We start from the raw sequence: 20,065 nt of genomic DNA on the forward strand, positions 1-20,065 counted from the left end.
TGCTGCAATGCTTTTTTTGGAGCCTGGTGGACATAAAAAAAAAAACAGCAATAGAGCCCTGATTGGCTCAGAGAGCTGCCTTTCTCCGATGATTTAGGAAGCTTATTTGATGACAAATTCATTTATTTATGTTAGCAGTGTGGAAGGTTTTGATTACAAGGCTGCTGTTTATTTCTTCCTGGAGGTGAGTTTTAAAATACACTATATTGTCAAAAGTATTGGGATGCCTGCCTTTAGATTAAGTTTAATGACATCCCAGTATTAGTCTGTAGGGTTCAATATTGAGTTGGCCCACCCTTTGCAGCTATAACAGCTTCAACTCTTCTGGGAAGGCCGTCCACAAGGTTTAGGAGTGTGTCTATGGGAATGTTGGGAGCATGAAATTGTCCAAAATGTCTTGGTATGTTGATGCCTTGAGAGTTCCCTTCACTGGAACTAAGGGGCCAAACCCAACCCCTGAAAAACAACCCCCACACCATAATCCCCCCTCCACCAAATGATTTGGACCAGTGCACAAAGCAAGGTCCATATGGATGAGCGAGTTTGTGGTGGAGGAACTTGACTGGCCTGCACAGAGTCCTGACCTCAACCTGATAGAACACCTTTCAGATGGATTAGAGCGGAGACTGCGAGCCAGGCTTTCTCATTCAACATCAGTGTCTGACCTCACATATGCGCTTCTGGAAGAATGGTCAAACATTCCCATAGACACACTCCTAAACCCTGTGGACGGCCTTCCCAGAAGAGTTGAAGCTGTTATAGCTGTAAAGGGTGGACCAACTCAATATTGAACCCTACGGACTAAGACTGGGATGCCATTAAAGTTCATGTGCGTGTAAAGGCAGGTGTCCCAATACTTTTGACAACAGTGTATTTCCAGTTACAGAAATGCTGACGTACATCTTTGTGAATGTTACTTGCAGGCTTTTCATACTTCACGAATTGTGTTGTAGGCCACAACTCCGCCTGAAAAGGCAAAGAGCGGCGATGAGTCCTGTAAAGCTCAGTCAATGTCTCGTTATTTTGTACTGTCATCTGTGAGAATTTGCGGTTCTTCTGTTCATAATGGGGCAAGCTGTGCTCTCTTTTGCTAGGTCCCGGGCGGAGCTGGAACATGAGGCTTTAATAGATGGAAATCTGGCTACGGAGGCCAATCTTATCATTCTGGATACCCTGGAGATCGTTGTACAGGTGAGAAACAACCACAGTACAAAAAGGTCCAAGAAAGGCTGAGATAGTATGATGCCCAACTTCATAAGAGAAATAAGATATACCTGTGTTTAAATCCTAATAGCTCATACATGCATATTTTATTAATTACATGCATAATTTATCAGGTGCTAATGGTGTGTAACCACACAATAACACTAGATATTCTGGTGGGAGCGGCTACAAAGACACCCGTCGGACCCCTCCTCCTCTTGGCCAATCAGGTCTCAGGACCTGCTTCCTTGATTGGCCAGGACGAGAATCAGGATGACAATAGCCAATATTAATTGGCTATTGTCACACAACTGGGTGGGCTTGGGGCACAGTGCTCTGTCAGCATGTGTGCCGTCCCTTCAGAGCGCATGCGCCGGTGACGTCCCTGTTTTGCATGCAGTGTGAATATCTCCTAAATGGTGCAAGCCTTATTATAGGCTTACCTGTAGGTACAGGTGCCAAAAAAAAAGGGTTTTACTTCCACTTTAACACTAGAAATTCTGGATAAACCCTCTGCACACACAACTTCATAAGAAGGTCCAACGTGAGGAGAAGGAGACCCCAAAACTTTTTATTGTACAGATGGAGCTGTAGGACAGAACTGAAAATTCTGCTGGTGTACCTCACTACTGAAGTCCTTGGGAGCACCAGGATCCGCTTTTGAAATGCCAGTATTGGTCGGAAATGGAAGAGCAGGTTTACCCAAAATGTATACCTGTAGACTCACTTCTCCCTATCACCCTGATAAGGAGATGCTCAACCCCATCATGGAGGTGGCAGGCTCAACCCCATCTTGGAGGTGGCAGGCTCAACCCCATCATGGAGGTGGCAGACTCAACCCCATCATGGAGGTGGCAGGCTCAACCCCATCTTGGAGGTGGCAGGCTCAACCCCATCTTGGAGGTGGCAGGCTCAACCCCATCTTGGAGGTGGCAGGCTCAACCCCATCTTGGAGGTGGCAGGCTCAACCCCATCTTGGAGGTGGCAGGCTCAACCCCATCTTGGAGGTGGCAGGCTCAACCCCATCTTGGAGGTGGCAGGCTCAACCCCATCTTGGAGGTGGCAGGCTCAACCCCATCTTGGAGGTGGCAGGCTCAACCCCATCTTGGAGGTGGCAGGCTCAACCCCATCTTGGAGGTGGCAGGCTCAACCCCATCTTGGAGGTGGCAGGCTCAACCCCATCTTGGAGGTGGCAGGCTCAACCCCATCTTGGAGGTGGCAGGCTCAACCCCATCTTGGAGGTGGCAGGCTCAACCCCATCTTGGAGGTGGCAGGCTCAACCCCATCTTGGAGGTGGCAGGCTCAACCCCATCTTGGAGGTGGCAGGCTCAACCCCATCTTGGAGGTGGCAGGCTCAACCCCATCTTGGAGGTGGCAGGCTCAACCCCATCTTGGAGGTGGCAGGCTCAACCCCATCTTGGAGGTGGCAGGCTCAACCCCATCTTGGAGGTGGCAGGCTCAACCCCATCTTGGAGGTGGCAGGCTCAACCCCATCTTGGAGGTGGCAGGCTCAACCCCATCTTGGAGGTGGCAGGCTCAACCCCATCTTGGAGGAGGCAGGCTCAACCCCATCTTGGAGGTGGCAGGCTCAACCCCATCTTGGAGGTGGCAGGCTCAACCCCATCTTGGAGGTGGCAGGCTCAACCCCATCATGGAGGTGGCAGGCTCAACCCCATCATGGAGGTGGCAGGCTGTGCTTGGCTATTCAACTAAACGAAACTGCATCTGTTACTGGATATACTGTATAGAAGGAACTTCTAGTGGAATTTTACTCCTCAAATTGAGTTTTTAGACACACCTGGCTACCTGGCCATGGATGGGGGTGACTGGTTGGTGGTACCCCCTTCCCTTTTTTCTCCCCTACCCCTAATCCTTCTTCTTCTGCTTTTCCCCTACTGTTCCCTTGTAGTTTAGACCTTAGGGCAGTGATGGCGAACCTTGGCACCCCAGATGTTTTGGAACTACATTTCCCATGATGCTCAACTACGCTGCAGAGTGCATGAGCATCATGGGAAATGTAGTTCCAAAACATCTGGGGTGCCAAGGTTCGCCATCACTGCCTTAGGGTAATTTCTCCTTTTTCTCTACTTGCAAGTAACAAATACGGTATTCGCCGTGCAAAATTGTACAGAGACTTCCTAGACCCGGAAGTCCAGGGTTGCTCTTCTTCAGACTTTTGACCCTTCTTTTCCTACAATGTGGTGTTTGTTCGTTTTGTCATATATTTGGATTGCTTCATTTTACGCACACCGTTGTGGTGGTTTCTGTATTTCCGTATGCTTTACCTATACAAAATATAAAAAACCTAGGCCTGGCACAGCTGGGATGGGGTTTCCCTATCGGGGGTCCCTTTGAGCATTGAAAAGATAGGATGGGAGACCAAACACTACTCCACTTCACCACAAACTTTAACAGTCTATTTGGGAAGGGTTTGGGTTTAATAATGATTGTTTCTCTTGCACAGACTGTCTCAATGACGGAATCCAAAGAAAGTATCCTAGGTGGGGTGCTGAAGACTCTACTGCACAGTATGGCCTGCAACCAGAGCGCCCTCTACCTGCAGCACTGCTTTGCCACACAGAGAGCCTTGGTCTCTAAGGTAGGATGACTGCGTTCTAAACAAGGTGAGTGTTTTTCGGCACGTTTTATAAGTTACTATAAGTCACCCCAGTCTATTATCTGTTCCTGCAGTTTCCGGAGCTGTTGTTTGAAGAAGAGACGGAGCAGTGCGCGGATCTCTGCCTTCGCCTGCTCAGACACTGCAGCAGCAGCATCGGCACCATCCGCTCACACGCCAGCGCCTCCCTCTACCTGCTCATGAGACAGAACTTTGAGATTGGAAACGTGAGTTCAGATATCTTGTACCAATTTTTTTTTTTTCTTTTATTTCTTTTGCAATTACATTACATTTTGAAGACAAAATATTACATTATTTTGTGTTACAGCAATAACAACATGAAGAAAAGACATAATTTACAGAGCGTGTGTTAAAGGGTATAGAACTATAGGCAAAACCTTTTTTTTCATTTCAGATAGAGCAAGAAAGGGTTATAACCCCTATCAGATTTTTTTTTTCGCCATCTGTGTCACGTTGGGGAGATTTCCCTTCACTTCCTGTCCCATAGCCAAACAGGAAGTCAGAGGAAATCCCTGCAAATTAGGGGGAATCTTTGGGGACCCCCCCCCCCCAGGTCACCAGAACTAGTGTCCGCATTGGACGATTTCCCCTCTTTTACATTTATGGGAGGACAACCCAAAATTTGAGTATTTTTTCTTTTACTTTCGCTTTCAATGGTAATGGTAAACAGGACAAATAGAGATGGTGAATCTTCTTAAAGCGGGGGTCCACCTATCTATAGTTTTTTTTTTTTTTTTTTGAGTTCATTCACAAACTTTTCTTCTCAGCATTACATACTCACATATTGTGTGTAATATGTCCGCCTGTGTCAGATTTAGTCGGAAAGAATAACTTATATTATTCACTGCAGGCGGTTTCCATCTTCATTGTGGGCATTTGAAGCCCACAAGCATTTATTTCCTGGATGTGGTGAATGCTGTGCTCCCAGCATTCACCGCTCCTTCCCGCACATGCTCAGTGGCATCCTGGGAAGCCTGAGACTAGCTCCCAGGAGTCTGGGAGAGGCTAGAAACACGCCTACTCCCACGGGAGGAGAACCAGGAAGTGCAAAGAAGAATAGAAAAATAAAAGGTAATTACGGCGATTTAAATTTTTTTAAACAGCATGTCAGCATCTAGGCAAGGAAGAGAATACATACAGATATTGTTCAAAATTTGGGTGGAACCCCGCTTTAAAGGAGGCACAGGCAGCAATAAAAACTGACAGGTGTTCTAATCTATCTCCACTCTATCCATAGGTATACTTTAAGCTAATATGTATTCTTCTACATGTTTTTGTTAAAATCCCAGTAAGCACATATTGATTGGTTTGCACACAAGTTATAGCGTCTATAAACTATGGTATATACACACGGGAATTTTTATTTATTTTATTTTTCTTATACTAGATAACGGCGGCAATCAGCAACTTATAGTGGGACTGCGATATTTGTTGCAAATAATCTGATGCTTTGTGGGGACCAGTGACACTAAGAGCCCTTTCACACTGGGGCGCGGGCGGCGTCGGCGGTAAAACGCCGCTATTATTAGCGGCGTTTTACCGTCGGTATGCGGCCGCTAGCGGGGCGGTTTTATCCCCCGCTAGCGGCAGAGAAAGGGTTAAATACCACCGCAAAGCGCCTCTGCAGAGGTGCTTTGCCGGCGGTATAGCCGCGCCGTCCCATTGATTTCAATGGGCAGGAGCGGTAAAGGAGCCGGTATACACACCGCTCCTTCACCGCTCCGAAGATGCTGCAGGCAGGACTTTTTTTACCGTCCTGCCAGCGCATCGCTCCAGTGTGAAAGCCCTCGGGGCTTTCACACTGGAATGAAAGTAGCGGCACTTTTGGGTCAGTTTGCAGGCGCTATTATTAGCGCAATAGCGCCTGCAAACCGCCCCAGTGTGAAAGGGCTCTAATACAGTGATCAGTGCTAAAAGTATGCACTGCCACTGTACTAATGACACTGGCTGGGAAAGGGGTTCAACATCTAGAGCGATCAAAGGGTTAAATGTGTGCCTAACCAGCACACTTTCACATTGAAGAGAAGTAAAAATAAATTCTAGGGGAAGGGGATTTGTGCAGAAAAAGAGAGAGAAGTAGGGGAAAGACATTTTAACTGAAAAGGACATGAACACTCCCACTGTGGGACTATGCAACCTTTCACCCTAGCTGCGTCTTGTAGGACGCTAGTAGCAGCAGCCCCCCTGTACGTGTCTCTGAAATTCATATTTATTCTTTCTTTCTTTTTTATTTTTTTTCTTCAGAATTTTGCACGTGTAAAGATGCAAGTCACCATGTCCCTGTCTTCCCTGGTTGGGACATCTCAGAATTTTAATGAAGAATTTTTACGTCGCTCTCTGAAAACGATATTAACCTACGCAGAGGAAGATCTGGAGCTTCGAGAGACAACTTTTCCTGAGCAGGTCACTCTGAAATTCTAATATTCCTGTGGAAGGTGCCCAGGACTTCCATCGCATCGTCATTATTCCTTTTTTTAAATTAATTTAAGATGTTTCTGGGGGGGGGGGGGGGGGATAGGTGGGTCCAAACCCTCCCAGAATGTCCATTGGTGCCCCATAGTCACTGCACTCCAGAAGCACTGCAGCTGCCTCTACTGCCATCTGTCAGAGACGGGGACAGGCAAAGGCAGTTCAGAGCCAGGGAGGATCTCTTTAGCTCCTCTCTGCTCAGGTCTCATGACATAGCTTAGGGAGGTCTTCACCTCACTCTGAAATGCTTGATCTAAAGCAGGGGGTTTCCAAACTTTTTAACCAAAGGGACAGTTTACTGTCCTTTAGACTCTAGGACGGCCAGTGGCCCACTATGACCACTGGGAGTAGAAAATGCCTCGGACTTGGTGATCGGAGTAAAAAAAAAAAAAAATTACATAGTGGTCAGCAGGAGGAGGAATAGTGCTCCATCATTGGTATTAGTGAGAGTAATATTCTCACATTGTTGGTGTCAGTGGAAGAATGGTGCCCCATTGTTGGAATTTGTGGGAGAAATAGTGCTCCATCTTTGATGTCAGTGGAAGGAATAGGGTTCCAACGTTTATTTCAGTGGAAGAAAGTATTGCCCATTGTTGGTGGCAGTCGAAGGAATAGGGCCCTACTACTGTTATCAGTGAGAGGAATTACGCCCCACTGTTGGTGTCGGTGGAAAGAATGGTGCTTCATCATTGGTGTCAGTAGGAGGAAATAATGCCTTGTAATGATGAGAAGAATAGTGCCCCAAGGGCCAGATATAGGCAAGCAAAGGGCCACTGTCTGGACACCACTGATCTAAAGAGTGGATTTCATGAAAGGAAGGTGGGGGGGGGGGGGCTATACTGGGTGGAGCTGTACTGGTGGTATGTGTGTGTGTGTGTGTGTGTGTGTGTGTGTGTGTGTGTGTGTGTGTGGTGGTGGGTGGGGGGGTTGGTGGAATCTGTACCGGGAAGGAGATCTGTATCTGTACTGGGGCAGCTGTACTGGGGCAGCTGTACTGTTGATGTGGGGTTGTTGGAATTTTTTGCTGGGAAGGAGATCTCTACTGGGAGGAGCTGTACTGGTGTGGGGATGGGGGAGGTCTGTACTAGGGGAGTTTGTGGGAAGATCTTTGCACGCTCCTGACCCCCTGTTATACTCCCGCTTATGGCACAGCAATTAAAGAATGTTTTTTGGGTACAAGCATGGAGTGCTAGCTTTGTGGATTCTTCTGTGTTCTTTGAGAAGAGTGCTGCAGAGTAGCCTCTGCTGCTGTGGGGGTAATGCTCAGCTGTAATACACATATGTGAAAAGTTTGACCTGCCTACAATTTTGCAATTCTCTTCAGTCTGCTTTGTGACTTCCATGCCTCTTGCACAAAGCTAGCACACCATCCCTTAGTAAGAACCTTTATTTGCACAAACATGTGTCCCCTCTCATGTCCCCTGCTGGACATGTTCAAAAACAAGTCCACCTGACCATCACATTCCAAAACCATGGGCATTAATATTGAGTTGACCACCCTTTGTGGCTTTAACATCATCTACTCCTCTGGGAAGATTTTCCAAGATTTTGGAGTGCCTGTGGGAATTTACCATAATTCAATCAAAAAGACCATTTTTGAGTTCTGCTAACTCATGACGATTGAAAAGAACTGGCACACAGCGCATGTTCCATATCATCCTAAAACTGTTCAGTAGGGCTGAGGTCTGGGCTCCATGTAGGCCACTTGAGTTCCTCCACACCATACTCACCAAACCATGTCTTTATGAAGCTGGCTTTGTGCACAGGGATACAGTCATGTTGTACTAACAGTTTGTTTTCTGTTCCAACATGACTGGATGAGTTTGGTATGAAGGAACTCAAGTGGCCTACATGGAGCCCTGACCTCAACCCTACTGAACACCTTTGGAATGCCAATTGCAAGACACCATGCAAAGACATTTTAGAGAATCCAACCTTGTGCTAACAGTTTGGGGAAAGTTGTTTTCTGTTGGATTTTCTGAAATGTCTTTGCATGGTGTCTTGCAATTGGCATTCCAATTTATTCCAAAGGCGTTCAATAGGGTTGAGGTCAGGGCTCCATGTAGGCCACTTGAGTTCCTCCACACCAAACTCATGATATCATGCAGCTGGTTTTGTCCACAGGGATACAGTCATGTTAGAACAGAATACGACCTTCCTCAAATGGTTACCACAAGACTGGATGTGTCCATTTGTCTAAAATATTTTTATTAAGCTGCTGCATTTAAAGTACCCTTCAGTGGAAACACCTGAATGCAATCATTTGATGTTGGCCCACATACTTGACATGAGTAGATAGGGTTCTCAGGTGTCCACATATCTTTATACACGATCAGTCATCACCACACCTGTCCATTGAGGAGGCAAGTCATCTAGAAAGTAAATGAGAGATCTTTTAGGCTATATACACGGTGTCAATGGTGTGCGAGTCAATAAACTGCCTAACCAAAATTATGATGGGAAAGGGGTGGATGACGCAAATGGGTAAAAGGGAACCACCAAGGGAATAGCAATAAAATCAGTAGTAAAAACAGTAGTGTTACAAAAGTCCCTGAGAAGTCCCAATAATAGATGTCCTTTTTACACTTGTGGCTGCGAACCCGAAAGCTGAAGCAGTCTCTGTAATGGTAAATCAAAAATGTGGGAAATTGGCCTTCTAAGTGTAGTATTAGGACGTGCTTTATTATTCAAATTACAATTGGAAACACACATCCAAATATGAGGTATGCTCATTACAAGTAATCCCCAGTTGTCTACATATCATTGTTCATGCACAGTCAATAAGTATCACCACACCTGTCCATTGATCAGGCAGGTCATCCAGGTAGTGAATGAGGGATCTTTTAGGTTTTTTGGTATGGAAATGGTGTGCGAGTCAGTAAACTGTCTGACCAAAATTACAATGACCTTAGCAGGTAGACCAGAAGGTATACATGTGTTTCCTTTGTGTTTTTATTCAGTTTGCTGAAGTTCCACTTACATTTTTCTTTTGCTTTGCTGTCTGTGAGATATGTGGTCCTTTTGTTTTTAGGTCCAGGATTTGGTGTTCAACCTCCACATGATCCTGTCGGACACAGTGAAGATGAAGGAGCACCAAGAAGATCCAGAGATGCTGATTGATCTGATGTACAGGTAGGCATAACAATAAATCATCGCAGACTTATAGTCAGCCATTGTGGCCCGCTGTGTCTCTGTATCATCAGCCTAGCTGAGTGTATAAAGCCAAGTTAAAGTATCTCACCCTCTTATTTCTCCTTCTGATAGAATTGCCAAGGGATACCAGACATCGCCAGACTTGCGGTTGACATGGCTGCAGAACATGGCCGGGAAACACTCAGAGAGGGGCAATCATGCAGAATCGGCGCAGTGCCTTGTACATTCAGCTGCCCTGGTGGCAGAATATCTCAGCATGCTGGAGGACCGCAAGTACCTTCCCGTGGGCTGCGTCACCTTCCAGGTAAGAACATCAAAGGAGTTCCCTGGCACTTAGGCCTTAGAAGACAGCAAAAGGGACCTAATTAAAACCTCCTTCACAGTTCTAAACGAAAGTGGTTTACAGCTTGTTACACTGTTTGTAACACTGTTACAAACAAGTATGGGAGCCCCATATTACAATTAAAGTGGATGTATAACCCCACTATGTTCATGAACTCTAGTTGGCAGTCAACTACCTCATCTCACTTGTCCTAGGACTTCCCAATATATGGTACCATAACAACTGTCTTCTGGGTATTCCTAGGGACCTGCAGATCCCTGAACATGCCAGAATTCTTTTGCATGACATAAAAGGGTAATTTTGCAAACATAGAAAGGACCATCCTCTCCTTCTATAAGAGCATAGAAAATTCTAATTACATAGTTGCATAGTAGGTGAGGTCGAAAAAAGACACTAGTCCATCAAGTCCAACCTACGTGTGTGATTATTTGTCAGTATTACATTGTATATCCCTGCATGTTGCGGTCGTTCAGGTGCTTATCTAATAGTTTTTTTAAACTATCGATGCTCCCCGCTGAGACCACCGCCTGTGGAAGGGAATTCCACATCCTTGCCGCTCTTACAGTAAGGAACCCTCTATGTAGTTTAAGGTTAAACCTCTCTTCTTATTATTTTAATGAGTGGCCACGGAATTCCCTCCCTCCCCTCTCACAGCTAATCTACATACACATCCCATAATACCCAAGGCAGACAGACACAATAGAACAATGGAATACAGCCACACCCCAAACGACCCAACACAGAGCACACCATAGTATGAGACTTATATATATATATATATATATATATATATATATATATACATACACAACATTCCAGTGTGGTTGTACAGTGAGTCCGATTAGTACAGATCAAACTGGTGTTCTCGGTCACCCTGTGCCCCTATTGGAGACACAGAGTGACTTAGACATAGGAGGTGCATGGGGAGCTGAAACAAGGGTTTCCCAACCTCCCCAAGGGATTCTGGGTTCCACGGGCCCCCTGCCCAAAGTGACTCCCGTCACATATATATTTTTAGCAGAGACCCTAGAGAATAAAATGGCAGTCATTGCGATATTTTATGTCACACTGTATTTGTGCAGCGGTCTTTCAAATGCAATTTTTGGGGAAAAAAATACACTTCAATTAATTTAAAGAAAAACTAATCAGTAAAGTTAGCCCAATTTTTTTGTACAATGTGAAAGATGATATTACGCCGAGAATCGTAATCCTTATTGTAAACAAAAAACTTGTGATTCTCATTTTATCCAGAATCGTGCAGCTCTAAGATAAATGGAAGCCACACTGCTCTGCCATATGCTTTATTTGGCTGTCAACAGTACTGCTGCATCCATGGTGTCTCCACCCAGGGACCACTTCAGCTTAACGCATTTCACCAACGTTGGCTGTGTGAGCAAGCCAACTTTGGTGAAATGCATTGAGACGTGGTCCCTGGGTGGGGACTCCATGGATGCAGCTAGCACCCTGGATGTCGGCAGACAGTGAGGCACAAGTCTGGACCAGTTCTGTGGATTTAGGATTCTTTAACTATAACTCAATACCTGTTGCTTATCACAGGCATTTTAAAGACTTCACATTCTAAAAGCCACAGAAAAGATTTCCAGTGGCAGTGATGGCATCTTGCCTACAAACATGCTTCCACAAGGAACTTGTATGTGTTAGGCAGACTCATGTACGCCCTATTATAATTTAGCACAAATTTGGCAGTACTCATTCTTGTTCCCCAATTCTCCTGCAGAATATTTCCTCCAATGTCCTGGAAGAGTCCGCAGTGTCGGATGATGTTGTGTCCCCAGACGAGGAAGGGATATGTTCTGGAAAGTACTTCACAGAGGCTGGACTTGTGGGGCTCCTGGAACAGGCCGCAGCTTCATTCTCCTTGGTATGTACAGTTAATGTCCTGGTATGTCCCCTCGTGACCTGTAGGGCTCTGTTCAGAAACTATGCAACCGACTCCCAAGAACGGGCCTTATGTATTAACATTCATGGGGTTCCTGACGCAGACTATGGGTACGTGAGACAGTTGTAGCCATAGACACATGGTTAGGACTCTCATGACACTTCATTCATCATATGCTCCCAGCTGCAAAGTGGGTAACTCTTCTGCTTTTCTAACCTAATATCAATATGTGCAATTAGAAGTCCAGGCCCAAGTGGTGTTTGAAGCTGTACTCCAGGGAACCAGTACACAGTTCATATATGGGAGCTTTTAACCTACCTTCTGTAGTTGAGAAGTTTGAACGCCTGATTTTTCATCTGCCATGACCTGTAAGTAACACCTGCAGGTCTTGGCTTGACCTTCCCCCATCTTGTAAATGGACAGTGAAAGGAGGAGCAGCCGATTACTGACATCTCTCTTGTCAGGCTGCTCTCTCCTTTCAGTATGTTCCTTACATTGCAACACAACTAATTGGTTCCTTGTGCTTCTTCCTCTCAAAGTCTGTGTTCTGCTGTAAAGTGACTACTGTAGGCTGATGGCAGCTAATGCATGTTAGATTGACAGCGCTCTTCAGTTCCCCAGAGCCTGCTTGGTTTCAGACAAGAGCTCCCCGTTGATTTGTGCTTTGCATGCTTTATGGGACGATAATATAGAGACAGACTTTAGGACGTTATACCAGCACTATTTTTTCTTTAAAAAAAAACACCAGTAAAGTGGATTTCCTAACCTTTTTCAAAAACAAAAAAGCTGTATTGTTTTCATGTGCTCATTTGAAAAAAAATCTCCAGCTTTGATTGTACTTTTATCCATTTCTTTCTTTCAGGGCGGTATGTATGAGGCCGTGAATGACGTTTATAAAGTTCTAATCCCTATACACGAAGCCAACCGAGAAGCCAAAAAGCTGTGTACAATTCACGGTAAACTGCAGGAAGCGTTCAGCAAGATTGTCCACCAGGTAACAAGGACACTTTCTGTTTGTCTCTATCAATCCAGTTTTTTGGGGTTTATTTTCCTTTCATACACCACTTCTCTCTCATTGGGTAAAATAAATTAATGTGTGTTGAGGAAGCCTGACTAAAGCATAAATTCATCCAACCAATAGCTTTGAAATGTAATAAGTTCACTGAGACAGAGCTGGAGCAATCCCAGGAGCTTGCTAGCAATCTTTTGAGCCTTACCATTGGCTGTCTTGAGCCTTGCCTTCACTAGCCAGCAGGTACCGGAAAGGCATCTGCTAGTACCTTCTGTGATGACATGAGCTTTTTGGGCCTTCAGAGTTTCACTTTAAGCCTCCTTTGGATGGGCACGGGTTCTCAAAGTTCTGTTGCCCACTTTAAACCAATACACTGAAGATGAGGACCTATGCCTGGCATTATTTGACAAAGCTAGTGTTTTGTATCCTGATTATATTCTGCTCTGCATTGCCCATATTCTCAACACCCACCCTATAAAAGCCCACCTTCCTCCTTTATTCTGGTCATCAGGAAAATGGCTCACACAGTTCACTGATGTGGACTGTTGATGTTGATGATATGTTCCCCCCCTAGTAGCCAAGAGCTCCATATGTGGGAACCGGTACCCTGACTCGTTAAGGAAAATCCTAGTCCCCTTTGTCATCACTGATGATGTCCTGAACATGCTTAAAACATGTCAACATTTGGTTTGGACAAGATCTTGAAAGGCTATGACAGAAAACCCTGCATCTCATTCTAGTCATTGATACCAATGTATGTAATCTTTGTATTTACAACCAGTAGTGGCAATGGACTGCAATTTGAGAACCACCAAAGTAGAGCAATAGGCACCACAGATATGTAACGCTGTTAAATATCTGTACTGGGGTTGCATATTTTATATGGAGCGCTAACTGAACTAAAACATTATAGAGTTAAAACCTCTGTCAGGTTTTTTTATTGCAGTCAAAGAGGTTTTCCTTCACTTCCTGTCTAAGAGAAACAACAGGAAATATAAGGGTATCTCCTAATGTCATTGAAGCAGGTGTCCCCATGGGAAGCTTCTGTTCCCGAGGACCAGGAACAGCAACAAAAACTTCAGATAGATGGTTGGCACGGAATCCCAAGAGCTGTATTGGTTTCATCCTGACGGTGTGGAAAAAGTGACAATGTGGCAATATAACAGTGTTTTGACGCTCAGCTGTCCGCTCTCACTCAACAGAGGAGCCCCAAAGTTCTATGAAACTGTGGTGCTTGAGTTCTTTTTTTTTTTTTTTTCAGTCCTAATACAAGGCAATTCTGCAAAAAAGTTTGGAAACTGCATAAATAGCCAATGATTTTGGACGTTCCAGTGGTGCCCCCTTTATCAGGACTCTAGAATGGATAGAAGGTCTTTGATGGTGGACGGTCACAGTATTTCGACCGGCAGTCTTTGGGCACGCTCCTCAGTAACTGATGCTTGTTTATCATTCTCGAGCCCTGATGAAGGGGCACACCCAAAACACATTGGTTAATTACTCTGAACTTTTCAGAATAAATTTGTATTTGGACTTTTGTGTGGCACTCCAACATTTGACTTCTCCAGCAATAAAAACCTGACAAAGATTCAATAACTAGAACAATTCTACTTTGATGTTCTCAACTGTCACATAAAGCATGTTTGTTACTCTCTTTTTGGCTCTGGACATCTTTGACATGTTTTGCAAGTAAGTAATCTGTTGTTATAAGTCATCTGAAAATCCCAGCTGAATCCTATATAGGCCACCAGTGACCCCCAGGTTGGTATAAAGCGTAAGCCTCCTGGGGCTTTGAGTTTTGAGCCCAGCTTTGGAGCCAGTGGTTGCCTGTGTCAGCATTGAGTGTTTGTACGAATTCTAAAATCTTTCTTCCGGTGACTTTTTTTTTTTTATCTTCTTGTTATACAGAGTACTGGCTGGGAGGTAGGTATCACTGCAGTCAGTAAAGAGCACTAATGGTGTGAGTCCTGTTGGGGCCCACGCACGCTAGCGGTGGGTCTTGTGTTTTGCTGTTTGCTGTGACCTGAATCCATTAACCTAAACACTCCATTCAGGGATTCCTATGATCACGGTAATAGTTGAGAAAGTTCCAGAAAGTGCATGTAAACCATACACATTACACTAATACAGACCAGTGACTTTCACATTCCTCGTCATCCCAATCAAACTGTCTCTTTCCATCAATATCTCTCTCCACTCTCAGCCCCAGGGCAAGGGGTCGATTTAGAGGGACTCGCTGGTGGTACAAAACGGACAACTAATGATCATAGTGTGATATAATTCTGCTTTCTGGCCTGGGAATATGCTCTCTGAGGGAAATCGGTACAAAGGTTTTAGTGTATTTTGGATTTTTAAAGTGCAAAAGTGCAGAAGACTTTAAAGGCATAGTCCACCTTGTGAGTAAAGGCGTCCCAGTTTATTACAATGCTTTTTTTTTTTTTTTTTTTTCTCACGGTCACGTGATAGTTTATGTTTTGAGGTTGTATTCAATATGTGCAAAGCGAGATCACACAAATACTTCTAAGTATAACATTTGGTAAAGACAAATACACATCATAATATTAGAAAAAATAACAAGAATACCTAACTAAAGATGCTGTTTCGTCATGGAGTCCCGTCCGCCTGCTCGGTGTGGCAGATGGTCACAGACGCATGCACGAAAGCAGCTCTGATACGAGACTGAATATTTCAAGTTATAACTGTAGTATATAGGAGCTGTGTGCAAGGAATGGACAACTCCCCTTGCAAGCAAAATAACCTTTTAAGAACCTGGTCAGTTTGTAATGACATTCCTTTGGTATGAAGTCAGCTAAAGTAACCAGGATATTGAAGGCTTTTGTTTCTTGAATATTGTGAGACAACTAGACAACTTTAAATACGAAAGTATAAAATATCCAATTCCCCCATCAAATGCACAGTATATTACAAAGTATATAAATGAGACAGCGCTGCATAAATAATTATTTATGCAGCGCTGTCTCATTTTATATACTTTATATCTTGTTTTTTGTGGGAGCAGCAGCAACCCTATGTTAGTCTTTTTAGTATAGTAGCGCGCAACTACCTTACTTATAACACAGTATATTACAATTGCCATTTTGCAAAATACAGCTTAATAAGATTGGTACACCTTGTAGGCTTCTGCTGACATTCCTGAAACCTACCCGATCCCATATGGTTTACCTTTAATTGTCCCTAATAGCTTTTGGGACATAGCAGAGCTTGGACACGCGTTTCAACTGTCACGACAGCGCGCTTTGCCTTTACATAAGCAGTGCAATGTGCAGTGGGAGCTCTCCAACAGCTTAGCATTGCTGAGATAGGGAAAGAGAGTGCACACTGTGTATTCACTGCTTGTGAACGAGAAGAAAGCTGCTGAGAACGAGCGTCGAAGGTTTGCTTTGTCCTGGAACCTATTATGAACAAGCAAAGGTAAACAATATGGCAGTTTGACAGGCAGGCTTCAGGGTGTAAGCAGAGGCGAAGTTGTTTTTCATAATAGCCTGTATTTTGCAAAAAAAAAAAAAAAAGGGACAGTGCTTTACTGGGGCCCCTTGTCTGTATGGGCCATTTTACTCATAAACTCAACTTGGCCTTTAAAAAAAGAAAACAAAGGCTGCTGATGGGTATAAACTGCAGACACTTTCCTAGAGCAACACTTGTTGCTCCCATTTTGCCCCAATTTTAGGCCGTTCTGACTGGTCCTAGTTTTAGCCCTTTCGGCTTTGCTGCCTCCTACACATTACCAATGGCTAGTGAGACTTTCCATCCTAGTCATTAGCCAGTAGGGTTGTGTGGAGGGAGCAGGTTGGATAGCGATAGGATCACTCATCTGACATCACAATAAGGCAGTGAGGCACACTGACATCAGCACCATAGAGAGGACCATGAAGCAGTTATTTCCATTTTTTTCAGGAAGCCTTTCCACTGGAGGCAGAAAGTCTGTAGGTCCAAGGAGAACCTCTTTACAAATATAAACAGATGGACTTTGCAAGGCTGTTATCTTTGTTTTTCTCAATCCCTCTGCATGAAGGTGGCACTGTTGCTAACGCATGTTGTCTGCGTTTCATTAAACCAAGTTTTCTGGTAGTTTTATTTCCCTCTAAACTGTAGGTAAGGCATTATATTAAAATGAACCTGTCCTGGCCTAAAGTGCTTAAACTCTATGTGTAGCCAAAACTTGTTTTGAGCAGAGTAAGAACCCATGTCCGGGTCCGCACATGGAAGATTCAACCCCTCTGTTTGTCCTGGTGAACATTGTTACCAAAATATAGTTATAGGAGATCCAGCAGCTGTCAGGAACAGGAGGTGAGGGGAAATCTTCTACTAGGGACACGTGTTCCAGTGACAATTTGTTTAAGGGGGGGATTTCCTCTCAATCCGGAGAGATCCCAACTTACTTTGGGTTTGTGGAACAGGAAGCGAAGGGAGAGCTCTCCATTGGGGCAAGGCAACAAACATATTAAAGGTTTTGGCTACAGATACATGTTAACCTAACAACAATGCTGTCGTGCAGCACATTGACTAGGCATGATGGGAATTGTAGTTTCTGAACAACTGGAGGGCCATAGTTTGAAGACCCCTGCTTTAAGTAGTCAAGTCTGCAAATCAGTCCCTTAGAGCTCCTTTGATCCTAGGCCCAGGCTGTCGACAGGCAGGGCTTTAACTTCCCCTGGTCCCCTCCCGACTCTAACCCATTCCCCCATCGTTCAGCCTTTAAATGCCAGAACTACTGCTTCCTACCTAGTTGAATGGTAGGGCTTAATGTTGCCTTGGGGTGGGGTTGAGTTTCTACGTATAGGCTCCTCAGGGATACATTAGTAGAGCAACACCTACTCACATGGGGGACAGAGCATAGGTTCACTTTTAAGAGGCTGTTTACCTGTGTCTGCTTGTCTTATGGATGCACCGTCACACGGAAAAAATCCTTAAAAAGAAAATCGGACCTGTGATAATTGTCTGCAACCTGTACCTATATAATTATGACCCCTCTGGCCATTGCAAAGGGGGGCACCTTTATTCGCCATGACCCCCTCCCATGGAGTGATGAGCATCAGGAAACTATAAACAGACGATACTTTATGGACCATTCATATTGTGTGCAGTGTTTTTATAAGCTGTCACGCATCCAAAGTATCATTGAATGAAGCAATTTGCTGGGGGTCACCATGCACATTTCATTGTGGCTCTTTTTATTAAAAAGAAAACCTTGGCCTCTACCCCATATTTTAAAATTTAAATTAGGACATCCAGAAGCCCCTGTTCTGATGTATTAACCTCCTGTACCCCCGATTCTCAGCTGCTGTGCAAATTATCACTGAATTTGGGGCAGAGCTACCTTTGGCTCAGATCACACGGACTGCAGCAGCTGGTGTTATTTTGAACATTCCCGGAAGTGCTCAGGTAGGCCTTGATGACCACGAAGTAGGATGTGGATCAGTTAACTTTCTGATCATCTAAACACACTTTATGCACACAGGTAAGCAGCCTTTCCTATTCTGTATTACTTTTTAGTAATTTTGCCCATAGATAAAGCATAAGTGTATGTTTACAGTTAAATGACCTTTCAAACATTTTAGCCTTTAACACATATAAAGTTGACAGTTAACTGATTTCCATTTGACTTTATTGCCTGGCCCTGTAGCCTTTACAGAATTAATCTCTCCTCCCTTTTGTAGTTTGCCTTATGTGCGTTTAGTTACAAATATTATTTCTATTGCCCAGGGGGGTAGGAAGACTGGATCGTGCTCCTTAGGATTTTTTTTTTATTCAGAAGAGAAGATTGGTGTCATTTCCCAGGGCATCAGAAATAAACACCTCAAATAGAAGTTTTGAAGAGCTTGGAAAGACGCTGCAAAGAAAAATATTGTATATTTAGTAGAAAATGCAGGACAGCATGCAGAAGCTGAAATATTAGACACCTGAGGCCACAGAGCCACTTCAAAGTAAACCTGTCAGAGATGGAAGCTGACCCCCTTCTTAAGCCACTGCTAGTTGCCTGGCTGTTACTATGACTTTCTAGCCTTATTTAATACAATATATAGTCAAAAATGTTTGGATGGTTTAGGACCATCACCGTTGGCTTGGGCCATCATGTTAGCTTGTTGGACATCCCATTCCAAAACAATTAACATTAAAATCTAGTTGGCTCCCACTTTGTGACTACCAAAGCCTCCATTCTTTTGGGAAGGGTTTCCACAAGATTTTGGACTGTGTCTGTGGGGATTTGTGGTCATTCAGCCAAAAGAATCATTTGAGAGGTCAGGTGGTGGTGATTGATGAGAAGACCTGGCATGCAACTTGCGTTCCAGGTTATTCCAAAGGCGTTGAGTAAGGTTGAGTTTAGGGCTCTGTGCAAGCCACTTGAGTTCCTCTACCCCAAACTCTTAAAACCATGTCTTTATGAATTTTGTGCACAGGAGCACAGTCCTGCTGGAACAGAAAAGGCCCTTCCCCAAACTGTTGCCACAAGGTTGGAAGCCCACAATTTTTTTTGTATGCTGCGGTATTAAAAGTACCCTTCACTTGAAATGCCTAAATTCAATCATTTGGAGGCTTGCCCATAAACTTTTGCCAATATAGCTTTGGTGTCTCTAGTTCAAATCCAAACTAGGATGCTGTCTGGCTGGAGTTTGCATGTTTTCTCTGTACTTGCATGGGTTTCCGCCAGGAAATCCGGTTGCCTGCCACACTCCAAAAGACAAGCTGGTATGTTATATGGCTGCTGTATAAATTGTCCCTAGTATGTGAGATAGGAAATGTAGCCTGTAAGTTCTTTGAGGGCAGGGACTGATGTAAAAGTACAGTATGTAAAGCGCTGTGTAGATTGTCAGTGCTATATAAATGTCTGTAATAAATAAACATAGTAGTTGTGATGGTCAGGTGTCCACAAACATTTGATCATATAGTGTACTTGAGTCACTAACTTGGAACAAGTGTGCAGATTAGGAATGGCAGAGTAAATGCAATAGTCCTGATCTGTATATTTGCTCTGCATTGGTGATAGGGCACCATTTGAAATTGCTGACAGGGTCTCTTTTAAGGTCTCTAAACAAAAACCAATGGCAGTTCCCTCCAAAGAGGTAGTCAGCCCTGATCCTCTACTTTCCAGCTTTGCCACCTCCATCAGCCTCTTTGGTGTTCAACACTTCCGGGAGTGTCAGGTGCCTGTGACCTCCACCAGGCTTGGTGATTCTATCCTTCAATGAATCCCTACATTAGTGGTGACCCCCATAAGGCTAGGAGGAAGAAACTATTTGGTGCATGGCACCTGACACTCCCATAGAGGCTGACGAAAGCTGCAGCACCTTAACGGAGGAAAGATAGAAGACATGGGTTGCCAGAAAGGTT

The 20,065-nt window shown here is 44.4% G+C and overlaps 1 protein-coding gene across 1 annotated transcript in view; it reads left to right on the forward strand.

The window, feature by feature from the left end:
* The window catches only part of DOCK7 (dedicator of cytokinesis 7), a 272,852-nt gene that overhangs the window by 218,904 nt on the left and 33,883 nt on the right, over positions 1 to 20,065 (forward strand). Inside the window, exons 35-43 of the mRNA XM_073593823.1 lie at positions 1,095 to 1,191; positions 3,668 to 3,802; positions 3,895 to 4,047; positions 6,086 to 6,244; positions 9,342 to 9,442; positions 9,575 to 9,767; positions 11,545 to 11,688; positions 12,569 to 12,700; positions 14,624 to 14,638. Coding sequence (XP_073449924.1) covers positions 1,095 to 1,191; positions 3,668 to 3,802; positions 3,895 to 4,047; positions 6,086 to 6,244; positions 9,342 to 9,442; positions 9,575 to 9,767; positions 11,545 to 11,688; positions 12,569 to 12,700; positions 14,624 to 14,638 — 1,129 coding nt within the window. The remainder of the gene's footprint in view (positions 1 to 1,094; positions 1,192 to 3,667; positions 3,803 to 3,894; positions 4,048 to 6,085; positions 6,245 to 9,341; positions 9,443 to 9,574; positions 9,768 to 11,544; positions 11,689 to 12,568; positions 12,701 to 14,623; positions 14,639 to 20,065) is intronic.

The sequence above is a fragment of the Aquarana catesbeiana genome, linkage group LG07, assembly GCF_042186555.1.
Source record: "Aquarana catesbeiana isolate 2022-GZ linkage group LG07, ASM4218655v1, whole genome shotgun sequence".
NCBI lineage: Eukaryota > Metazoa > Chordata > Amphibia > Anura > Ranidae > Aquarana > Aquarana catesbeiana.